General features: G+C 55.0%; 9 protein-coding genes across 9 annotated transcripts; 5 read left to right on the top strand and 4 right to left on the bottom strand.

The window, feature by feature from the left end:
* Positions 1 to 99: 99 nt before the first annotated feature.
* Positions 100 to 1,169, top strand: BGZ61DRAFT_472843 (uncharacterized protein; the record flags this gene model as incomplete). The annotated part of the gene is made up of 5 exons (XM_046248383.1): positions 100 to 361; positions 415 to 677; positions 730 to 868; positions 916 to 1,046; positions 1,098 to 1,169. The coding sequence occupies 5 exons, from the start codon at positions 100 to 102 to the stop codon at positions 1,167 to 1,169; spliced, it is 867 nt and encodes a 288-aa protein (XP_046111314.1).
* Positions 1,170 to 2,325: 1,156 nt separating this feature from the next.
* BGZ61DRAFT_527462 (uncharacterized protein) lies at positions 2,326 to 2,657 on the bottom strand (the record flags this gene model as incomplete). Its single annotated transcript, XM_046253110.1, has 3 exons — positions 2,326 to 2,359; positions 2,413 to 2,543; positions 2,604 to 2,657. The coding sequence occupies 3 exons, from the start codon at positions 2,655 to 2,657 to the stop codon at positions 2,326 to 2,328; spliced, it is 219 nt and encodes a 72-aa protein (XP_046111313.1).
* A 379-nt stretch (positions 2,658 to 3,036) lies between these two features.
* BGZ61DRAFT_490154 (mitochondrial 18 KDa protein-domain-containing protein) lies at positions 3,037 to 3,934 on the top strand (the record flags this gene model as incomplete). The annotated part of the gene is made up of 2 exons (XM_046250301.1): positions 3,037 to 3,215; positions 3,268 to 3,934. The coding sequence occupies 2 exons, from the start codon at positions 3,037 to 3,039 to the stop codon at positions 3,932 to 3,934; spliced, it is 846 nt and encodes a 281-aa protein (XP_046111312.1).
* A 550-nt stretch (positions 3,935 to 4,484) lies between these two features.
* BGZ61DRAFT_490153 (uncharacterized protein) lies at positions 4,485 to 8,899 on the top strand (the record flags this gene model as incomplete). The annotated part of the gene is made up of 5 exons (XM_046250300.1): positions 4,485 to 5,408; positions 5,680 to 5,684; positions 5,796 to 8,033; positions 8,083 to 8,677; positions 8,807 to 8,899. The coding sequence occupies 5 exons, from the start codon at positions 4,485 to 4,487 to the stop codon at positions 8,897 to 8,899; spliced, it is 3,855 nt and encodes a 1,284-aa protein (XP_046111311.1).
* A 917-nt stretch (positions 8,900 to 9,816) lies between these two features.
* BGZ61DRAFT_95827 (uncharacterized protein) lies at positions 9,817 to 10,748 on the bottom strand. The gene has a single exon (XM_046257267.1). The coding sequence runs from the start codon at positions 10,468 to 10,470 to the stop codon at positions 9,901 to 9,903; it is 570 nt and encodes a 189-aa protein (XP_046111310.1). The 5' UTR covers positions 10,471 to 10,748; the 3' UTR covers positions 9,817 to 9,900.
* Positions 10,749 to 11,981: 1,233 nt separating this feature from the next.
* On the top strand, positions 11,982 to 14,994 carry BGZ61DRAFT_472837 (uncharacterized protein; the record flags this gene model as incomplete). Its single annotated transcript, XM_046248382.1, has 4 exons — positions 11,982 to 12,304; positions 12,461 to 12,899; positions 12,950 to 13,379; positions 13,433 to 14,994. 4 exons carry the CDS (start codon positions 11,982 to 11,984, stop codon positions 14,992 to 14,994), a joined length of 2,754 nt encoding a protein of 917 aa, XP_046111309.1.
* Positions 14,995 to 15,231: 237 nt separating this feature from the next.
* Positions 15,232 to 16,155, bottom strand: BGZ61DRAFT_442153 (uncharacterized protein). The gene is made up of 3 exons (XM_046244686.1): positions 16,000 to 16,155; positions 15,646 to 15,926; positions 15,232 to 15,584 (listed from the first exon to the last, which is right to left on the bottom strand). Exons 2-3 carry the CDS (start codon positions 15,759 to 15,761, stop codon positions 15,311 to 15,313), a joined length of 390 nt encoding a protein of 129 aa, XP_046111308.1. The 5' UTR covers positions 15,762 to 15,926; positions 16,000 to 16,155; the 3' UTR covers positions 15,232 to 15,310.
* A 901-nt stretch (positions 16,156 to 17,056) lies between these two features.
* BGZ61DRAFT_527456 (uncharacterized protein) lies at positions 17,057 to 21,621 on the top strand (the record flags this gene model as incomplete). Its single annotated transcript, XM_046253109.1, has 2 exons — positions 17,057 to 19,298; positions 19,349 to 21,621. The coding sequence occupies 2 exons, from the start codon at positions 17,057 to 17,059 to the stop codon at positions 21,619 to 21,621; spliced, it is 4,515 nt and encodes a 1,504-aa protein (XP_046111307.1).
* A 231-nt stretch (positions 21,622 to 21,852) lies between these two features.
* BGZ61DRAFT_442149 (HORMA domain-containing protein) lies at positions 21,853 to 23,019 on the bottom strand. Its single transcript, XM_046244685.1, has 2 exons — positions 22,163 to 23,019; positions 21,853 to 22,109 (listed from the first exon to the last, which is right to left on the bottom strand). The coding sequence occupies exons 1-2, from the start codon at positions 22,736 to 22,738 to the stop codon at positions 21,936 to 21,938; spliced, it is 750 nt and encodes a 249-aa protein (XP_046111306.1). The 5' UTR covers positions 22,739 to 23,019; the 3' UTR covers positions 21,853 to 21,935.
* Between the last annotated feature and the right edge of the window lie 262 nt (positions 23,020 to 23,281).

Here is a 23,281-nt window from a genome sequence, read left to right as displayed (position 1 = left end):
CGTTGAGCCCACCCGGGGCCAATTTGTATCTGAGCAGCTCAGGCTTTGTACCAATTAATCCACCGTCATAGCAGACACATCTCCCAGCACTCCTCCGCAATGACATCGCAGAAGACGGCATTGGTGACAGGCACCAGCAAGGGTGGTCTAGGCGATCACCTCGCTCAGGAACTACACCGGAGGGGCTTTCGCGTATTTGCAACAGCTCGAACCCCGTCAAAGGTGCAGCATCTTAAGGATATGGGGTTGGATATCGTTCTGGTAGATGTTACGGACCCCAAATCGATCAAGAAAGCCGCCGCTGAAGTCAATGCCCTCGCTGAAGGGAAGCTTGACATTCTTATCAACAACTCAGGCATTGGTATGATTGGTCACCGAAATAATTTAATGCGTTTTCAGACTAATTCCCAGTAGGAGACAAGGCGGCGCTACTTGACGCAGATCTTGCTGCCGCCAGAAGGGTTTTCGACGTCAACATCTGGGACGTCTTGCAGGTCACCCAGGCCTTCAGTCCCATGGTTCTTGCTTCCAAGGGCACCATCATCAATATTGGCTCTGTTGCGGCGAGGGTCCCAATGCCCTTCAATGGCATCTACAACATCAGCAAGGCCGCCCTCGAGCAACTTTCGAGGCAGATGCGTGTTGAAATGGAACCCCTCGGCGTCAAAGTTATCCATGTAGGTGATTCTCGCGGAATGTGCCTCTTCATGTATAACTAATGGGACTTAGGTGGTAACAGGTGGAATCGCCACTAGCTTTTATTCACACGCAGGTGAAGGAGAATTTTCAGAAACTTCCCTCTACTACCCTGCCAGAGAGTCCCTTGGGTCATGGTTGAGCGGACAATCCCAGGAGAGTCTACAACTAAGTGAGTGCCAACCTCAGTGCATCCATGGTCACCCTAACCTGCAACAGCGAAACCAGAGCAGTACGCCAAGGCTGTTATCGACAACGCTTTGAGTAGCTTCCCTAGTTCATTCCACTACACGGGCTATGGGTCATTTGCCACCTGGTTCTTTTCCAAGTGTTTGTGGAACAATGCTATGGTAGGTTACCCGATGATGAGTGAGCCTCTTGACAAGAGCTGACCAAACTAGGATATCTTGCTGTCTCTTATGGGATTGCCCAACATGAAGAAGGCAATATTCGGGAACAAGAAGGAGGCGTGACTGGAACCAGCTTTAAGCACGTCAAGTGCTGTTATCATACTTTCGCTTTTCGTTTCCACTTTCCAGCCGACTTCACTCGTCGCATTTGTTTATATCTTGACGTTAAATGTTCAAACCCACTAGTGCAGCATAGTCGATTCAGAGGGTGTAAACTGGGGTGGAACGAACGCACTAGCACTGGTAGTTTACTTTCGTCGTAACAAATCCACGAACCTGTGTCGCACTCGTCCACAAGAACATGTCCTTAATAAAATTAGAGCACATCAACAACAGGAATATTAACAGAAAATGATATTTATCCCTCTCAAGCCTCGTACCATGCACTAAATAAGGCAATGTTTATGAAATTAATTTGGTTGATACCACGTCGATTGTGCTCCAGGGTAGCCCAAACCGTCCAGCTCACAACCTGCAGGAGAGGTCCCTAGGGGGATCTAGTTACAATAACCGGATTGAGTGACTTACAGGTTTAAATTGACTTGTCATGAAACCTGGAATAGGTTGTCTTGAAACGCAGAGAGGTGTGCTCACAATACCGTGCTAAACTATCGTGCAACTTCCTCAATGATTTGAATTGGAACATCGGCGAAAACTTATTTACCTTTGTCTTGGTAATTGCTATACCGAAAGATTCCCATGCTTGCCCCAAGGTCTGCTAAAATTGCAGGAGACTGGTAGATTAGCCAAGTCCGCAACCCTTCTTGCCTACTAAGATCATGCGCAAGGATTCATTATCCACTACTTCGCCTTTCACAACCCACACGGCATGAAGTACACAGGAACGGGAAACCATGTAGGAAGGTTATGAGAGTAATCGGAATATAGCGTCGTGTAAACACAATGCCCTCGGAGTTCCCCTGGATGCCCTGAAGGCGATGCTCCGAAAGCCGGAGATGCTGTGGGGGACTACAAAGATCTGATGGGAGTAACGTCATGGAATCTCCCCAATTGGGAAGAAAGATACCGCTAGAGGTTCGAGGACGTCACGGGAACGGAGAGACAAGTGTTTGAATGGTTTATGCCGCGAATCGCAAATCCGGTTTCTGATGGTATTTGAATCCGACTATCCGAATTAATGGACAGCTCATGTCTCCATGATTGATAAACGTACACCGCGTCCGCAAGCCCGTACAATCGTTGTTTTCGACACGACCGCTTAGTTCTTCTTATCCTGCTCGTCCAAGAACTTCCTGTATCCCGGTTAGCCGATTGATGTCCGGTAGTAGCCGTTGAATTCGCGCACTTGATGAAGTCGGCCTCGTCGGAGCTGGAAGCATTGATCGGGGGAGTAGCGGCGACGTTGGTCTTGGAAGGGCCGCCGGAGGTAGCGAACTTGACACCGAGGTACAGGGAGGCCAACCAGCCCATGGCGATCTGTTTGGTAGGTCAGTGGGAGCTCCCTTGCCGCGGCGGCTGCAATTGAGAGGGACTCACGTAGTGGCCGCCGACCTGCTTGCCGGCAATGCTGTAGTAGGCGACACCAGCCATTGTGAATGAGTGGGTGAGGGTTGGAGGGGTGGATTGGATTCGTAGACGGGATAATGGGTGGATGTACGAGGCTTCACGGTTGAGATACTTTGCCGAGCTCTGAAATTCAGAGGCGTGCTGCCTGGAATTGCAGGCGCAAACGATGTCGGGTCCGGCGGCTATACTCCGGGCGGCCCTGGTCGGGATCGGCCGGCTTGGGGTCAGCGACGTCACCACCCCGGAATCAGAAGGCATTAATTCGAAGATAGTGGTGGTGGATCCTTCAAAAGGTCGAGGCTTCCGCCGGGCCGCATTGCATGTGGACAAGTCGGAAACCATTACCATCTCTCAAGCATTGCATCGTGTCGCCTTTTTTCTTCAATTGTCGAATCTTTTTCCGATGCCTTGGTGGGGTAACAAATCCAAAGACTCCGCGGAGCAACAGAAGGAGACGCCTAAGAACGAATCCTTCGACGCCAACAAGCTCCCCGCGCCTGAACGGCTTCCCAAGGCACTGCAAAGGATTGTCGACAGCGCAGACGAAGACTCGGGATTCTTTGACGGAATAACCGAGGGATAGTGCGTTGTAGCTCCCGAATATCGCGTGTAACCTGCTCACCAAGTGTCTCAGCGGCCCCAACTCTACCGACTCCAACCTTCGCTATGCTGCCTACGGAGCACGAATACGGACAATTCTCCTCTCCGCCCACCGTTATGTTGCCTATACCTCGGACATTGGCGAGTCGTTCCGACCGGTAGCTCACCCGAACCTTGTCCGCGCAGCCTACGGCGTGTCGTGGCTCTACCTCATCGGCGATGTCTCACACGAAGGATACAAGTCCTACTGGCACAACCAGAGTGTGCTCAACCCGCAGGTGCAGCTCACGCCGCAGCAACAGAAAATTGCTGGAATTTCAAGCCAGGCGCTTGATGCGAAACCCGGCGTAGTCCCTCCATTGGAAGATTATCGCACCGTCATGGTGCAGCGCGCCATCTTCCAGAGCCTAGCTAGCATGGGCCTGCCAGCATTTACCATTCACAGCGTGGTGAGGTACTCGGGCAGAGCAATGAAGAACATGAAGAACAAGACCATTCGGACCTGGGCTCCCATTGGCTTGGGTCTCGCTGTTGTTCCCTTCCTCCCCGCCATGTTTGATGAGCCAGTCGAGAATGCGGTTGAGTGGGCATTCCACAAGGGATTCCAGGCGTTTGGAGGCAAGGAATATGTTGGAAATGCGCCGGTGACTGGGAGAGAGGACTTGTTAACGAAGAAGCCGGTGAAGGAGAAGGAGCTGTAAGACATGTAAATGAACAGGCGTTACGGAATGACAGAAGGCGCTCAACTCTCAAATGTATAACATTCTCAACATAGGCGATGGATTTCCTTTAATGGTATACCAAGTGTTGGCCATACTATCGTGGTAAAACGAATTCATTTCAATTGGTGAATGTGTTGGCGTTTCCCGTTTCGGCCCCTCAGTGGAGTGTGAGGCAACCCCGCGATGTCATGGATGTGGCTGTGTGCCTGCCAACGACCGCGTCTTGTCTAGCGAATTCTTTTCCTTACACAATCGTGTTTGCATTTCCTGTTCGTTTTCGGCCCTTGCGAATTTAGGTGCAACGCAAGCCAGGGCGTTGCATTTTGGTGTTATCCACGTCTCGGTTGTGGCGAGGCACGAGGTTCATCGGCCAGCCCGCCAAGCTTGGTCAGGCGCGGACGTTTCCAGACGGTTCCTTGCCGCCGCGTTGACCATCTGTCATCCTTCGCTATTCACACTTACGACGTCCACGCTGCCTGCGATTGCGCAACCCGTTCACTAGAGATAAATCACGTCGAAATCCTTCGCCATGGCTTCTTCATCGAATAAAGACACTCAGGAGACGAGTTACGTTGAGATGGACAACAAGGACGACGCCACGCTCATTGGCAAGCACTGCGAATACGACTACTGCAACCAGCTCGACTTCCTCCCTTTCTTCTGCCAGTCCTGCCGAAAGACTTTTTGCCTCGACCACCGATCCGAGACATCACATAAATGCACAAACGAGGGTGCTTGGGCAGAGCGGAAACGCCTGGCGCAGCTGGCCCACCCCTCGATCGGCCAGGGCAAGGTGCTGCGCGACAAGGTCTCGCAGAAGCCGTGTGCATCGCCGGTCTGTAAGACAGTCGTCGGGACATCATTAACGCCGGGGGTGCACTGTCAAACGTGCAACCGCGACTATTGTTTGAAGCATCGATTAAAGGAGGATCACGACTGCAGCAACTTGGTTCCCATCGGAGCCCGACCGGCTCAGTTTGATGTTGGCCAAAAGACCAAATCAGCTTTCGACAAGCTGCGCGCATGGGGCACGGCGAAGAAAGAACAAGCTGGTCGAGCACTACCAAAACCGAAGCCCAGCTCCGCCGCCGCTCGACTGGTCGCCGTGAACAAGCTCAAGAAATCAGCCAAGGGGGACGACAAGGTGCCTGTGGAGAAGAGAGTCTACATCTACGTGGAGGCAGAGGCAGAAACTGCAAAGGCAAAGTTTCCCAAGGGGGAGTTCTTCTTTTCCAAGGATTGGGTGATTGGCCGAGTGCTGGATGCAGCGGCCAAGAGTCTCCAGGTACAGAACATCAACAACCAGAGCACTGATGAACGGAATAAGCTACGGGTGTTTCATGTGGAGGGAGGAAGGCTTCTAGAGTTCAATGAGAAGGTCGAAACGGCGTTGCAGAGCGGGAACACGGTGGTATTGCTGAGGGGGGTTGGCCCTCCTCCTGATCTAATTGATGTTTAAGGAGGCGAGCCCATGACGAAGCGACACAGATGCATTGTCTGGCGTTGGGGGATATTGATACCGATGTGATGTCCATTGTCATATATGACTAGGCAAATAGCGAAGCTAGTGATGTTAAATTTTACCACGTTTTTTAGACATCATCTAAGGCCTTGGAGAAGAATCGGAGAGCTGTCATACCGTGTCTGTACCTACTTGGGAGAACCAGGGAGAGCCATGCACATATGCGGATTAACACCAATACACGGATAAATGCATAGACCAGGAACTGTATCACGTGCTTTCGTGTGCGTTCGTGTCAGCTCGCGCTCGATGACGGCACTGCCTGCGCTTCCCGAACCACCAGGCGTGAAAATGCGTCACACCAATATTGGGGGATAGAATGCCTCCTCTTGTACCGCGCAAACGACTGCGTGAGTCGCCGCCTTCAGGAGAGAAAAGGCCGACCAAATCCGCAAGGGGAAAGGCCAGCGGGGAACAGCGCAAGGCGACTCTGTACGACGACCTAGATGCAACTGCGACTCCATTATCCTCGAAGAACTCGAATTCCATTCTTCAAAATTTCGGCGATGATGATGACGACGATGAGAGTTCTTTGACGTCACTTTCCGATGAAGAATTTGAAGATGTTGTACCACCAAAGCAGACCCCCGAGGACGACTCCGGAGATGATGAAGACATCGAGTTTGAAGATGTCGAGGCCCCTGCTGCACCTATCCCGGATGCGCCGGTTGGGACTGGCGACTTGGAGCTGACCCTGATCAAAGATACCAGAATATCTTTGATTAACGCATTTGGCGATAAAAAGGGACGCACCAAGCGAGAGAAACAGGTTCGCAATGCTACTCACTGCGTCCATGTCCTGTTGCTTTTGTGGCACAACGCTCTCCGGAACTCCTGGCTCTGCGATCCAGAAGTACAAGCAACGATGATTTCCCACCTTCCGCCTAAGCTGTGGGACGAGGTTGATCGCTGGAGTAAAAATAGCGGTTTAACACAGCAACCTGTCGCAAAGCCGCCCGCCAAAGGTCAGAGGAAGACAAAAGGCAAAGGAAAAACGCCAGTCGACAGAAAATCTCGGGATTGGGGAGCAGGAGCAGAGAGACTTGAGGAGGGAGCTGTTGATATGAGCCATGGTGACCCCCTGTTTCGCCTGATGACGGCCTTGGCGTCTTGGTGGAAGCAAAGGTTTCGGGTAACTGCCCCCGGTCTCAGGAAATGGGGTTACATGTCTCTCGAGAGGCTCGATCGACTTTGCAAGGCTCAAGAAGCTGAAGAGCATGATCCAGAGAGATTTGGGGAGCGAATAAACAACTTGGAGGACTTTCGCCAGTCTGCTCGGAATTGCGTGGGAAGCCGAGACGTGGGCGCTCAGCTCTTCACGGCATTGCTTCGAGGGCTAGGACTTGAGGCACGGATGGTTGCCAATCTTCAGACCATGGGATTCGGTTGGAACAAACTGGAAGATGCTGAGCTTGAGAAGGAAGACGGCCCGGTCGATGGACATTCGACGCCCGAGAAGGGCAAGAAAAAAGAAACATTGACGAATAAGAGCAAAGGAAAACAGCCACCCAAGAAAGCAGACAAGAAGAATGCTGGAAAGCCGACAAGACCTACCAGAGCGACGAAAGAGAACAAAACCGTGGACTTGAGCGATTCAGACGAGCTGGGTTTGGAATACAAAGACACCGACGACGAGTCTGTCGTGGAACTGAAAGTTACACCCAGGAAGGGGTCAACCCTTGTGAAAAAGTACGACGCCGACTTGGAATTTCCTCACTACTGGACCGAAGTCTTGTCACCAATTACCAAAAAGTATCTGCCCGTTGATGTCTTGACCAAGAATGCGATTGGGACAAATAGAGATATCATCGAGTCTTTCGAACCACGTGGTGCCAAGGCAGACAAGGCACGACAAGTGATGGCATACATCATGGGGTATTCACAAGATGGAACAGCCAAAGATGTTACGATTCGGTATCTGAAGCGAAACATGTTTCCCGGACGGACGAAAGGCGTGAGGATGGTCCCAGAAAAGGTTCCGGTTTATAATCGCCATGGAAAGGTGAAGCGATACGAGCAGTTCGACTGGTTTAAAACTGCGGTTTCTGGATACCGGAGGGGTACCAAGAGACATCCCATTACAGAGCTTGACGAAATTGAAGACGCTACGGATTTGAAGCCTGCAAAGCCAGAGAAGAAAGAAATCAAAGAAGGCCAAGAGACACTGCAATACTACAAGCAGTCCAAGGAATTCGCCCTTGAGCGCCACTTCAAACGAGAAGAGGCTCTGAGGCCGGGTGCAGTGCCCGTCAAAGTGTTCAAAAACAAAGCTAAGGGCGGGATAATGGAGGAAGAAAATGTCTTTCTCCGTAGCGACGTCGTGCAAGTGAAGAGCGCCGAAACATGGCACAAGCAAGGAAGGGCGCCGGTTCAAGGAGAACAGCCCCTGAAGAGGGTCCCTTACCGTGCAGCCACCACCAATCGACGGCGGGAGATTATGGAGGCAGAGGCTGCAACAGGAGCGAAGGTCCTTCAGGGTCTTTTTAGTCTTGAACAAACGGATTGGATCATCCCGCCACCGATCAAGGACGGAGTCATTCCTAAGAATGAATATGGGTACCTGCTGATGTCCCATTTCGCCCGTTTACATGCTAATATCGAATAGGAACATTGACCTATTTGCAAAGCATATGTGTCCGCAGGGCGCTGTCCATGTTCCATATCGTGGGACGACGCGGGTTTGCAAGAAACTCCAGATCGACTATGCCGAAGCAGTCGTGGATTTCGAGTTTGGGCATCGCATGGCCGTTCCGGTTATCCAAGGTGTTGTCATTGCAGAGGAGAATTATGACATTCTCATGGAGGAGCTTGAAAAGGCCGAAGCCGAGCGTATACGAAAGGAAGACGAGAAGCGTCGAAAAGCGGCGCTGGCCCAGTGGAGAAGGTTCCTCATGGGGATGCGGATTGCCGAAAGGATTCGACAGGAGTACGGAGAGATCGACGACCAGGTTTCAGTGTTTGGGCACAGTAAGGGTGCTCTTCACGGTAATCAGCAACCGAAAGTCCACGATGAAGATACGGCAGGCGGATTTCTACCCGAAGGATACGAAGAAGACGAGGAGGTTGAGGGGCCAGCACATCATGCCTCTAGTTTCTTCCCAGCCGTTGACGAGGAAGATGACGGAGATGACGGCCTCGTGATGGAAGAGAACACGGAAGCCCAGGAAAACAAGGAGGCCGAGATTGAGGTTGAGGCGGATGTGGAGGCAGATAATGCAGCTGAAACACGGCAAACGAGCGCGAGACAGGGCAAGGGCTCAGGGAAACAACTGGAACGGGGGCGTTTGGCACTGCGGCGGTCGACGAGGGGCCGAATGACAGTGGCCAAGGAATATGATGAAGGCCAGAATGTTGATAGCGAGGATGACTACGAGGACCATGAGATGCAAGACGCCTCTGTTGACTCCTACGAGGACGAATAGTTCTGGAACCAGGTCCAGCAGGCACTGGGGCTGACAGCTCGACACACTCAATGGCATCTATCTGACTTGTCACAATTGTCTAGACTAGCATTGACTAGGAAGGACCAATGAGTTACAGAAGCTAATGCAAATAATAACGATTGATTCCATAAGCTGCATGGAGTAATTTGCAAAATGTTGTGGCAAGTTGGATTGGATTAGTGAACTCGATGGAGGATGGCCTGATTTCGGTCAAGGTTGTCTCATCCTTGGCCGAATCTTGACTCGTGAAAAATATAGTGCCCTCTATTGAGCCGCCATGTCTATGCGCTGGCCGTCGGTGGCTGGTGGACTAGGCCATGTTTTCTCTGTGAGACATTCTAATGCGGGAAGACAGCCCAGATTGCAACGTCGAGGCCTGAGCGGACATAGGCTGAGGTGAGGAGTAATATCCGCTACAGCATGGCTCTTTACACTTGGGCGACCGGCTTAGGTATTACTTACCGGAGAGCGCGGAAGACTAGAACAGGTGTGGATGGGCGTGGGCCGTGGGCCGTGGGCTTGGAGATCAAACTTCAGAGGGGCCGAACGGATCCGCACAGGAACCGCTTGTCTGATTCCAGTGGCGGCGACGTGTGGCTAATGTCACGAAGCTGCACAAAGGGATTGTTTTGGCGGGTTTAGCGTCACGGGATTGTCATGGTCATCTTTGGATCTATGGATGGCTGCGTTGGGTTGATGGGTGGCATGTGCGACTACCGATGGGAATCAGGTTGAAAGGCATCCGGGCTATCCATGCCGTGGACCAGAATTGGCTTGAGGAACTGGTTGGCGATGATGGTGTTGATGACGATTGGGGGCGGGGATGGACCGATCTGGCGGGTGTGACATGGGCGGAAGACAGTGGGCACGGCTGCTATACTAAGCTCTGCTATTCCCTGCAACGACCAGGTGGTTATCCACTATATTCTAGGCCTGGGCCGGAGCTTGAATGAAAGGCGGCTAGCTGCTATTCATCCGTCTCATCGAGACGGCGTGGCACAGATTCTCCCACCTTGGCCGCATTGGCGTTTGCCACTGTGAGCAAACAAAGGCCTTGAGCAAACCACGAAGGAGGAAACTAGCTGTAAGAAGTGACAGATGGTTGCTGCAGCCGCACCCATGCGGCATCGCATCCACGCCGTGGGCCGTTGGTGGTTGGTCACCCCATCGGTGGGAAGCGCCTCGGGGGCTGGCCCAGCATCTGCCACGGGCCCAAAAGCGGCATCCCGCATGGGCGAACCGTGAGGCTTCCATCCTGGGACGACACGACATGAGATTGACCTTGTGACTTGAGTGTGACGGTGAGTCCATCGAGCCCAATGAGCCGCCCGGCGAAGGAGGGTCGCGCAAACGCATTCCCGCAAAAAACGACCGAACGAACGTGTATCCCTCGCATGCCGCGTCCGTTTGCTCCATCGCCGAGCATTTCGCATGGGGTCCATCGCTTCCAAGGCTATTTGGAACCGCTGGTAGCTCGCAGCTTCACTCGCTATCGGTTCCGCACCCAGCAGCATTCCCGCAGCCGCAACTGCGCAGCCCACCCCCATCATCGCCCGTCATCGCCCATCAGCCGCCGCCGCGGCGCCGCGGCCACGGGTCCAGCGAGGGCGGCCTGACGACATTCTTCATCTGCCTCGTCTCGCCGCTCTTTTGTTTGCTTCGACCTGGCGTGCGCCTCCTGTAAGCCAGATGCCGGCCTGAGTCCTTGCGGCGAAATATACATACGCCGACAGGCCACCCCCATCCGAAGGAGCAGGGACTAAAACGCCATTCCGGCCCGGCCAGCAAACTGAGGGTCTGTTCTCTCGGGATCCAACGTCGGCACCTTCGCACAGAAACGAAGCGTCTCCCTCTCCCCGGGATCTACGCCGGGATCGAGATCATCTGTCACCGGTACCGGTGTGCGGCCGTCCGTGAATAGGAGTGCCGAGAGTTGAGAACAAGCTTGTGTGGGTGGAGTTGTGTGGTGTGCTTGTGTTGTTGCGGTTGCGAGAGGTGCATCTCTGCACATTCAACGCCCAGTGTCTTACCTTGCTTGCTTCGAGGCTACCCGATTGCCCACCCGCGTCTAGGTTGTTTGGGTAAGGAGGTGGCTTTAAACACGGTCAAGGCGTCGATGGCATCTGGCAAGACAAGTTCCCTGGTTTAAAAGACCTCGTCGCTTCCTGTTTCAACAACAAACAGTATCGACACCGGCCCCCGAGGACGCACGCGAGTTACCCGTCCTCCTGAAGCACCACCGAGTCTCGAGTCTCGACCACCGAACACCGAGCATCGAATCCTGGGAACCGAGCCCCTCGTCATCTTCCGTACAGGGCCTTCTTTGATCGTAAGTGAATTTATTCTTTCCAATTCAGTGGAGAGGGAGAGGAAGCGGGAATGGAGGGCAGGGGAGAGGAGGGCGAACGAGGTGAGAGGCCCTCCTCCCAGCCACCCTCAACAATGCTCGGGGCTCGTCAATGTTTGCTCCATCAGCGGGTATTTGCATCCCATCGACCCGACAGCGTTGCCCCTGATCCAGGAGAGCTATCCACGAGAAGCGCTGGCGGCCCGTCCATTTCCAGGAGGGAGGTTGTTGCCAGCTGCAAGTGCCCTGCCAACTGCCAACTGATGACGAGCCAACTGATGACGGGGCGTCAATCACTCGGCCGGGCAGCTGGCCGGCCGAATACGTCCAACATTGACTCCCTACATCTGCCTGCCACCTGACAATAGATTCCTTCCCCCTTCCGCCCTCGCCGGTTCTATTGTTCCTCCGTCTCTGCCTGGCTATTCTTCTACCTATTCACTCGTGCAGTGAAGCAGCTGCCGTCTGCCTGCTGCGTGGTCCTCCTGCACCTCGAGCATGCATGCTAAAAGGGTCCAGAGGATGCCGGCCGCCCTTAACTTTCACATCCATCTCCTCCAAACACACTTTTCTAATTTGTCGCGGCGCAAACACAGCGACGGAATCTATAAAGACATCCGAGATCCCGAACCACGTCGCAGTATTCCCCGGCGCCTTGCTCACGGCCTCAAGAAGGCTATTTGCAGACTAACGAGCCCTCTTCGCCACCGAACCATGGACACTAAGCCCGACTCTAATGCTCAAGATGGCTGCATCCAAGCCGTCACCTCTCTCTTTCCCGACATTTGCTTGGAATACCTCGATACCCTTGCTGTTCCCCTGCTCTACAACTCCGAAGCTGTCATCAACCAGATAATCGATCTTGTCGAGGCCGGTACCTCATACACCAGACGTCCCCAAGTCAAGATTCTCAAGCGAAAACGAGACGACGACGATGACGAAGACGACGACGAAGATGAGGTTTCCGATGCGAAGCGCAAGTACGCCAGCCCATCTCGAGCAGAGACGTCTCTCACCAATCGCCAAATGATGACAGTGTAAGTTCCTCGATTCCCCTCGCTTGTCCTAGGGTTTGAGTCACCACGACGCCATGAATGTACCCCCAAGGTCCTTTACTGTCCCTTGGCCCAACCTCAGGCCCAAACGAACACACTCTACCCTGATGATATATTTGGAGGCTGACTTAAGAGTAGGAGAAAATTAATTACTGGGGACTTTCCCCTTGTCTCCTCCAAGGATGTGCAGAGGCTCTTGACTGAACACGGTATGAACCTCATGCCAGCATATCTCGCCCTGCACGAAATCGTCTCTAGTGGAGATCAAGCCGCCAGAAGTTTGACGCTGAAGAAGCGCCCGAGTATCCAAGAAGCACCATACAGACCAGAGAACATCGACGGAACTATTAATAAGAGCAAGAACGAGGCCGAAAAGGATATGCTCAAGGAACTCCGTGCAGCTCGGTTGATCCGAGCCTCGCTCTTGGACAAGAAGCAAAAAGAGACCAAGGCCAAGGAAGCGGAAAGGAAGGACCACGAGCAGGCCAAGGCGCGTGGCCTCTTGATGGAGTGCGAATGTTGCTTCACGGAGTTTACCATGAGCCGTCTTGTGCATTGCGATGGAGAGATATCACATGTCAGTTGTATACCATGCATGCGTTAGTGGCTATGAGCTGACAATTCTAGTGGTTCTGTAATGACTGCGCACGCCGCAACGCTGAGACACTGATTGGTCTGTCCAAGTACGAAATGTCGTGCATGTCGATGGATGGCTGCGAGGGGGGCTTCTCTCGATCGCAGCGGACTAAGTTTTTAGACAAGAAGCTCATCAAGGCATTGGACCAAATCGAACAGGAGGCCGTCCTGCGCATGGCCGGGATCGAGAACCTGGCGAGCTGCCCCTTTTGCCCATTTGCAGCCGAGTACCCGCCGGTCGAGGACAATCGAGAATTTCGCTGCGAGAACCCTACCTGCCAAATCGTTAGCTGTCGCCTCTGCAATGCCCACACTCACATCCCCAAGACCTGCGCAGAAGCAGCTCTTGAGAATGGGATTCCGGCGAGACGGGGCATCGAGGAGGCTATGACGGCGGCGCTGATCCGAAAGTGTAATAAATGTAAGCTTTCTCTCTGTTGATGGTGAAACCGACAGTGTTAATTGTTATTCCAGGCAGTACTCCGTTCATCAAAGAGTCCGGCTGCAACAAGATGAGGTGCACGCGCAGGGGTTGCAAGAACATCCAATGCTATGTTTGCTCTAAGTCTTGCGACTACTCACACTTCAACGACCCCGGCCGAGGGGGCAAGGCTGGCAACTGTCCTCTGTTTGACGTCACCGAGAACAGACACGAAGAAGAGATCCGGGCTGCACAGGAAGAGGCCAAGAAGCTCGCCGCAGAACAGAACCCAGGAGTCAATCTGGAGCTTTTGGACATCAAGATGTCGGACAGGGTCACCGAGGACGACGAACGCCGACGCAGGAGAGACCCCTACGTCAACCAAAGAGAGCTGTACCTGGACGAAGCCAATAACCTTGGTGCCGAAGTTGACGCTGCCTTTGCTGGCGTCGGAGTCGGAGCTGTCGGAGCTATCGGGGCTGTTGGAGCTGTCGGAGCTATCGGGGCTGTTGGAGCTGTCGGGGTTGGAGCTCGAGCTGTAGCTGGTGCTATTGCTGGAATTGTGCCCGCTTTCAGACCGCAGGTTGAGTTCAGGCAACTACAGTTCAACCTCCAGGAGCAGGGCTTCCAAGACCCGGATGCAGCTGCTCTTCGCGCGGTTGACGAGGAACTTCAGATGGAGGCAGCCCACATTCAAGCAGCTGAAGCACACCGAGCAGCTCTGCTACAAGAGGCTTGGGTCCAAGTAGCTCAGGGAGTTCAAATTCAACAAGCTGAGGCGGCCGAGATTCAGGCAGCGCGGGCCCAGGCAGCGCGGGTCCGGGCAGCGCAGGCCCGAGCCCAAGTTCAAGCGGAACTGGCTCAGCTGCCAGACAACTTCGGACAGATGATGCAAAGGGCTGCGCACCATAGGGAACAGCACATCCGGAGACAACAAGACGTCCGTCAGCCGCAGGACCCTGTTCAGCAACTACATAACGAACTTCAGCAGCTAGAGAACCTAGAACCACATATACCACAGGGATTAGTGATGGAGCGGCCAAAAAAGTACCGGGAACAACGCCATCATCGTCTCCAGCGACAACAGCAGCAACGGCGGCAACAGTTCCCACCAGTGTTACCACAAGTCCTACCGCCGCAACCTGTTCAGCCGGAACTGCCACAACAGAGACAGATGCCAGGCAGACAACCGGCGGCTCCGGCGCAGGAGCCCGTACAAAACCAGCAGGACCAACAACATCAACCGCAAATCTTCAACGTCTACCAACAACCTCAACAAGTTGATGTCGCGAACCCGAATGGGCATAATAAGAATGCTATGCCAGCCGCGGGACAAAACGCTGCTCATGACCTACTGCCACAGGCTAGTAATAGGGTACAAGGCTGGCTCAACCGCCTCCAGGGGTTCGATCTTGGCTTCGGGCCCTTGCAACGCTTGGATTTCGGTCGCGCCTTTCCCAGTCACGGCAGCGCACAGATACAGGGAGTCCAACAGGAGCTGCTGAATCCGTGGATCGATGACCCCAGGGAGCTCCATGTCAGATGGGCGGATCGAGCCGTCCCTTTTGGAGCACGCTACGGAGCATTGGGACAAGCCCCTGGGCAGCAACCCTAAACGGGGAGTAGGGATCCCCATAACTTCAAGCGTTATGCGTCCTTGGGATGGGAAGAGCGTGCGGGATTGGACGTTGGACCAGAGACGAGTTACGACTGATATTAGAGCGTTGGTGTCGAGGTGATGATATGTCTTGTATGAGTTTCTTTCCTTCAGTCGGAGACGGAGTTTCTTTTGCTTAACGATTTCACTTGACAGCTACGTCTAGTCCTTTAATTCATAAGATTTGACCCCAACGCCCTGATATGTGCCCATATCTGTTGAACCGTAAACCCGTAGAACTGTGAACCCACCATCAAAACGCCAACTCTTTCATCTATCGGTTCTTCCCGAAGCGCTCATGCCACTTGCCCTTGCTCCCGGTATTCTTCAATCCTCCACTCGCAGCGCCTGGCGCCTTGTCGGGTACGACCTCGAGCTCGACGGTTTCGCGAATGGTTGAGACGATGGCGATGCCTTGCTCGGGGGAATCGGGAGTGGCGCAGGGAGTGAGAATCATGAGGGCGTTGGAGGTATTCTTCTGGCGGAGGGCGTAGGTCTTGTTGGGGGTTTTGAGGAGCGCAGAGGTGTCGGAGGCCTCGATGGTGAGACTGAGAAGTGTTAGCTTAAAGGGGAACTCTGTGGGTTGTGGAGGAGAGAGAGCAGACTCACACGGGGGCATTATCAGATTCTAGGAGACTCACGAGCTCCGGAGGCAGCTCGATGAGGCGGTAGCCTGCGTCGTCGGGGATGTGGCGGACGGGGATGCCACGAGTTTGACTTGACATGATGAGCAGTCGTGGTGCGATATGATGCGACGCGGGGTGTGAGTCGCCTTTATTTAGGTAAGGGTCTTGATGGAGGCGTGAATGAAGCTGAGCTTGAGTTGGTGTGAGTGAGTGACGTCGTTGGAACCAGGAATGGTTCAATGGTTCAATGCTTGACGTTGGAGGCTTTGCGAGGGTCAGTAGCGCGAGCGTAGTGGGGGTTTATGGGTTTATCTCCACGTGAGAGGGCGGCGCGGACCCCTAAATTTAGCACGCCTCGCAAGGATTTTCAGAGGGAAGCGAGGGGAGGTCCAGAGAGAGTTTCCAGCGATTTGCACTATGATCGGGGAGCAGGGATTGCCCTGGGGGCCCTTGTGTTTACATCAGAGCGGGGGAGGAGGAGGAGGGGTTTGAGGCCCTGTAACGACGGGACGCGTCCACAGGACAGAACGCGTCCCAGGTTTGCTTAGAAATTAATTTAGGTAAATTTAGGTGGCGGGAGGTACCTAGCCCGCCCACTGCCGGTACAGAGACAGCGGGGCCCCCAACTTTCAGCCCGATGCTTCAGTGGACACCTGCAGTGGAGCACTGCAGTCATGGCCTGTGTTGTTCGTCCTGACCGCCGCCCAAATCCAACAAAACAACAGCGAGTGACCTGTAACCTGGGCCAACCGCCCTCGAGCGCCTGAAAGACGGCCCCGACCGACACCTCTTTTTTCCTTGCCACACACCCCGACGAGACGGACGAGTCGACGACCACAGACGAGACGACAATTCCTTTTGCGCCGTCGCTTTTGTATTGTACATAATCTATATTTTTTTCCTTCCTTCCGTCTTTCGTTTCTCTCGCAGGGCTGCAATTGTCCGCCGCTCCGGGTCCGGCCTTTGCTTGCCAACCTAACCTACCCCAAGGGAGGACTAGCCGCCGGATTTGCAAGCAGGCTGGCTCCCGACACGGCCACAACTTTTTCAATTGTTTACTTTGCGACGCCGGCCTGCCCTCGCTCCCACCAGTTCGCTCGCTCTGTCGCCGTCTCGACAGCGTTCGCCTGGCTTGTTGAGTTGCACGCTGCATTGCTTCGTATGTGCGAGTGACGGCGGGGCGCGGCAAACAACAAACCCGCTGCTGTAGCTGCACACCACCCCCGGCGTTCGACCGCTCCGCATCGAATCGAATCGACCCGATCCTCGATCCTCGCGGCCACCGACGACGAGGCCGTCCACCACCACCACTACCAAACCACCAAACACCATCTCGCATTCCCTTGGGCCGCTTGACTGCCGGCCCATTCGCTCGCTCTCACGCCCACGCCGCCATGGTTCGCGTCACCGAAGAGCTGGCGCTGTCGCCCGACCACGTCACGCTCTACCACGCCTCCGATCCGCTGCAGGGCCACCTCCCCGTCCTTATCTTCCACGGGCCCTCGACGACGGCCAACTACACCCTCAACAGCTCCCGCGTCCAGGTCCATGTCCTCTCCCCGGCCGGTTTCCAGTGCTTCCCCCGCATCACCATCTCGCCCAACTCGCCCTTCTACTCCGTCGTCAACTACCTGCCCCGCGAGTTCCAGGGCGACGAGGTCTACCGCGCCCTGGCCTTTGGCCTCTTCAAGTACTTCACCGAGCTGCCTGACGATGTCAAGACGTACCTGCGACGCCAGTACCCGACCCGCAGCCGTCGCCCGGGGAGTGCGCCGGCCTTGTTTGGGGAGCAGCATGCCGCCGACATCGTCAAGTCGATGCTCCCCAGCGACCACACCGCCGAAGTCATTGATGTCCTCCAGGAGGCCCTGCAGACCCAACACATCAGCAATGTGGACCTCGACTTGGTGCTACCACCGGGTAGCATTGTGCCACTCCAGCCCGCCGATCTGGAGGAGGTTCCCGACGACGAGGACGATATCCTGGATCCGACCCTACGGCAATACGGAGGATACACACCCCTCATTAAGCTATTTGGCGACCCGGTCTTTCTACCCACGAGCCGTCTGCGACGAGCGCCCTCGAAGCCGACATCTCTGAACCGCAGCAAGTCCTTTTCCAGGGACCAAAAGGCTGAGCTGCGCATGAAACTGGCGGAGCTTGTACACACCGAAGAGCGGTATGTGGCGAAACTGAGAGAGTTGGTCCACCATGTCGCAGCCGACTTCCGCGACAGCGCTCAGGCGAGACCGCCCGGCAGCCTCAGCCCATCTGAGGAAGAACTCGAGAGACTGTTCCCCAAGTCAGCCGATGGCATTCTCACCATGAACTCGGGTTTTATGGAAGAGCTGCGGAAAATCATGGACGAGACGGAAGAGGATGCCACCAAGGACATGGAGATGCCAACTGTGAGCTTACTGGGCTCGAAGCTGGGACGCGTAAAAGATCCCAGCGGTGCGCTCGCCATGGCAAGGCTGTTTCTGGAGTGGTTTCCCAAGTTTACCGAGTGCTACCAGGATTATATCAAGGCGAGCCAGCATTTCCCAGCTCTCCTCAACTCCTTCCTCGACCAGCAGTCAAGTTTCAAGCAGCGAGTCGCCCAGACCGGCGAACAGACTATCCGCTCCATCCTCATCGAGCCCGTCCAGCGACTTCCCCGGTACAGCCTGCTCATTGACCAGATTGTGGGCTGCATCCCCATCACGCACCCCGCGCTACAACCCATGCTTAAAGCGCGAGATATTATTTCCAACATTTGCTCCATGGATGACCCCTTACCAGACAAGCCGCACGTTGTCAGCCGACTTCGAAATATGGTCGAATCCTGGCCCCAGGATCTGGAACCGCAGGGACGTCTGATAATATCAGCGGATTTCACAGAGGTGGCTCCTCCATTCCAGGCCTCGGTCAACCAGTCAGATAAATCCGGCATTTTTCTGCTCTTCTCCGACTGTGTTATTATTCTGAAGAAGATGGCTGGCAACATGACTGGGCGCGATCTACTACGTGAGATCGAGAAGCCGTCGGCTGCTGGCTTGCTCATTACCATGACCAACGCGGCGGGCGGTCCGGCGTCGTACGAATTTGCCTTTACCGGATGGCACCCGTTGCCCGATGTGCGCTTTACCGAGTCTCTGGATGGCACTCTCTTTTGGATGACGTCGACCCAAGAGATGAGAGGGGCCCATCCCGGCGAGCACCAGATCAGCCAGGCCGTAACATCCCGCTGCTTCCTACTCCAGGAGACGTACGAGGCCCGCGCCGCCAAGTGGGGAGAGGAAATCGTCAAGGCTCGTGTTGAGGCGCGCTTCTCCGAGCCAGAACGTGAAGACCCGACCTGGACGCTCCGATCAGTACGCATGCCCGACAGCAACATCGGAATTCATGCTGCCATCTTCCAGGAGGGTGCCGACCAGCTGATCGCGGGCCGCAAGGAGCCTGCCCCGATCCGCGTGGTGGTTGATCATGATAAGGGTACTAAGGGGGCACCCGTCGGTCATTACGGCGTTGAGATTGTCGTCAATCTGTCGACGAATGACATGAACCGGGTGTCGATGCTCACAGTGGGCTTGAATGGGAAGCAGTACCAGGATGATGTTGCGTTGGAGGACTTGCTACCTACAATGTCGCGACGAGGTAGGTCCTATTTCTTAGACTTGAAGCAAGATATAAGCTAATCATAACAGTCATCCAACTTCTCAGCACACAACACAACGTTTCTAACATGCAGCTGACCGCAGCTCTGGTCTCCTACTACTCAAAGACACTTCACGACCTCTCCTTGTCAGGACGAGCCGAGAAGACTCGCTCTTTCTTGGGCTCATCCCCCGTCAAGATCTTCTCGAGCCTCTGGACTGGAGGTTCGACCCATACCCCTGAAACCCCTCCGGCAGAATCCAAGCACCGTCGACAAGTGCCGTCAATACACCGCAACAACAGCCAGCAGTCTGTTATTGGCTCTATCCGCGGAAGGGACGGCATCTCTCAAGAGGAGATTCGTCCCGAGAACCCGCTGGTGCGGCTGGAGCGCTCATTCACAGGATACGTCGCCGCCTTCCAGTCCCGCAAGGGTCTTATTGTCGGCCGGTCGTTGCTGAATCGCTCGATGGCTGATGAGTTGTCTGTGAACGAGCTGTACAACAAGCTCATTGAGAGCCCCTATGACTTTGAGGCGGCCGCGGAGCTGAGCACCGAGGTCATCTTTGTGGCGTTTGAAAAGTTCCTCCGTATTGCTTGGGCCGAGCAGATGGGACCTGTCATGTCCATGCAGTCCCTCGACACGCTCCAGGACCGCGTCAACAAACGAGTTCCGGGAGACTTTGCGGATTTTGTCAACTTTTTGTTCGGCGATATGGCGCCGCAGAACCGCAGAGCCTTCACGGCGCTCATCAAGCTGTTGTCGGATCTACTCGAAGGTTGTGGGAATGACGGCGACAGAGGCGTTCTCACCCTCGCCTTTGCGGAGCTACTCGTTTACGATGGGACGGCGCCGAATTATATTAACCTGCTGGACCGTCTTGTTCAGGACTGTGATCGGATTTTTGAGGAACCCAGTTTGAACCATAGCTTCAACCTCGACCACGCAACATACGACTCCATCAACTCAGCGATCCGTGGCGGCAAGTCATACACTGGATCCATGACGTCAAATACGTCGTCCCTGCGTCGGAAATTCGGCTTCGACACCCTTCTGCGACAGAACAGCAAGGATGACCGTTCATCGATGTGGCGAACCCTCAGCAAGCATCGAAACCCCGCTACTGGCGATGCATCAAGCACGTTAAAGGGACACCTTGGCCGATCCCATTCCATCGATGATAACACAATACCAAAGAAGCTCCAGCGCCGTCCTGGCTCCCGCGATCGTCCGCCCATAGCAGGGGCGTTTGACGAAGTGAGGCCGGGCAGCTCGCATCGGATGCTCGAGACGATTGGCGAGCCTGACGTGGAGCCGCCACCACGGTCACCGAGAAAGAAGCGGCGCAGCTCCTTGTCGGATCTGCGAAGCCTGATGACTGCGGCGTCACTCGACGACGACGACCTCCCTCTCCAGCCACTGCAGGACACCAAGCAGACCAGCGAGAAGATCAACGCAAGCCCCAAGGCGCTGACGCCGTCTAAGATACCAATCAGTCCCGTTTTGGCGCAGAGCATGCGGATATCACGCCAGAAAGAAAATGTCGCAGAGCCCTTTCCCAATTTCACCGAGCCAACTGAGCAACCCACTAAGCCGGAGTCGTATACCAAGGGTCACAGGCATTCCAGAACGCTCTCCACAACAAACATCCCTAGTCTGCGGCCAACACGACAATTCGCATCTGGTCCAGAATCACCGACACGCCGTCTGACCTCCACCTCAACGAGAACACCAGGCAGCCCGACACGAGTAACGCCAGGCAGCCCGACACGAGCAACAACTCAGAGGCTGCGTCTACAGTCTCCCCAGAAGCTTCGCGAGCGCCTCCAGACGGAGAAGCAGGCAGTTGACGGAGTCGACGCTTCGCTGCGATCGGAACTGTCCAAGATCGGCGAGGAGATGGCTCGCGTTAACAGCACCCGGCCCCCGGGCTCACAATCGGTCGACATGCGACGGCTCGGTGCGGCTGTGCGACAACTCGAGGATCGGATCCCAACAGAGGTGCAGGAGCTGCAGGAGAAGCATGACGCTATCCAGCATGACATGGACACGACGGTCAAGGCGTCCGAAGCCAAAGTGCGGGCCATCGACCAACTATACAAGGAAGCAGTAGCGGAGAACGAGCTGCTGTATGAAAAGTTCAACGGAGAGCTGGGCAAGATTGTCAAGGCGCTGAAGGGCAAGGGTAAAGATGACAAGGAGGAATTGATGACGAAGTTGCGAGATCAGGGTGAGGAGACGGCTCGAATGAAGAAGGAGAATGCGCGACTGAAGAGGGAGATGGTCAGTCTGCGCGCGGCTCTCAAAGGGACGACGGAGTAGGTGAAGTCGTCCCCTGCGAAGCTGCTGAGGCGATAAGAGCTATATAGGCCGAGCGAGGATTTCATTAGTTTTGGCGGCTGGGTTGTTGTATATTACGCGGTGGGCTCTGGGAATTGGGAGTCTGGAGCAAGGCCGCATGTTACGGTTTGGGCCGGGTCTGGCAACTGGGTCCAGGGAGGGCCTCATGTCATGTTATGCGGATGCAAGAGAATATTATAGAACAATACGAAGTGTCATGACGAGCTGAAGGATTGTGTCTATTCGGCAGGGGGGGTATCGCGTGATGGGGTGCAAGTTTTCAGATGGAGATGGCGTCATGACGATGGAGGAGTTGGACCCTGCTCTACCCAACACTCGAAGAAGAGCGGGCCAGCTCGGACGGAGCGGACGGGAGTGGTGGTGGTGCCGCCAAGGGAGGAGCCCTGGTTCCGTGAGGTTTCGGATGGAGGTTGGAGGTTGGGTTGGGAAGGGATCCAATGTTGAGGATGCTGCAGGGACCAGTTAACACGGGACGCAGACTGGGCGAGAGCTGGGATCATACTCCTATGGGCGCGGGGGCTTCATCGCGGAGCTCAACGGCGAGCGTAAATGTACTGCCCTCGGGAAGCGGAGGCATCATCTCCCCCGCGTAGGCAATGCGCCGGAGGGCTCCCCGGAGCGCCTCGTTGACGTCGGTCCAGTTGATGACCTCCTGCTCCTCGGCCTCGAAGTCGACGGCGCCATTGTCCTCGCCCTCAGGATCCTCCTCTTCAGGGACCTCGCCCCATGCGGGGAACGCCTCGACGGCAAACACCCAGCGCTCCCGCACCTCGAACGTCTTGGGCGCATGCATAGCCACGGCGATGCGCCGCACGGTGCCCTTTTGCAGCTGCACCGTGATGGCAGCCACGGCATCGTTGATCCACGCGCAGAGGCCCGGGTGGCGCGACTGGCTCACGGGCAGGTTGAAGGCGCGGGCGGTCAGGAAGGTCGTGCGCGGGTAGAGGCCGCGGTGGAAGAGCAGCGAGTGCAGGGCGAGGGTGAGGAAGGTCGTGAAGGAGGAGAGGAGCGTGGCGGCTTCGGTGGAGGGCAGGGAGGCGCCTTCGGGAGGGTTTGGCGGTTGCGGTGGTGTTGACATGGGAGAGTTGGAGAGGCGACGAGGGTGGTGAGGCTGGAGATGGTGGCCAAGAGGGAGAATCGTGGTGGTTTGGAGGGAGGATGGATTGGACAAGACGTGGCTGGCACGCGTAGAGTGTGACGCGATGTCACGTGCTTGCAATGGCGTCTGAGCGGCTCTCAACTCTAATGGCAGTGACAGTGCCGACCAGAACGTTGATGACGATGACGTATCTTCACTGCAACCAACTTTGATGCATTCCAATGCCGTCACCTTTCATCAGCTTAGAAATTGAATACCCAGATTTGCAGTCTCGATTCTTCAACAAAAACGCATGTTGTCTTGCATCATCACCACCAGGCTCCCATTGACTCCAAGGCAGCTGTGCACTGCCCCGCGAGCTCCCAAACTCCACATATAGGGCTGAGGAGGCACCCAAAGCTCATGACGCAGCCCCTCCACTTCCATTCTTTATCTTCGCTCCAACATCCCACGCCGTGAACCGCCATTCTCCAACAAACTTAGCTTCTCTCGCAACGAAACACACGCAGATACTTCACAGCC

Source organism: Ilyonectria robusta, assembly GCF_021365365.1.
Source record: "Ilyonectria robusta strain PMI_751 chromosome Unknown BGZ61scaffold_2, whole genome shotgun sequence".
In the NCBI taxonomy this organism is placed as follows: domain Eukaryota; kingdom Fungi; phylum Ascomycota; class Sordariomycetes; order Hypocreales; family Nectriaceae; genus Ilyonectria; species Ilyonectria robusta.
The sequence above is the reverse complement of the archived record's forward strand: the minus strand, read 5'-3'. Positions and strand labels throughout refer to the sequence as shown.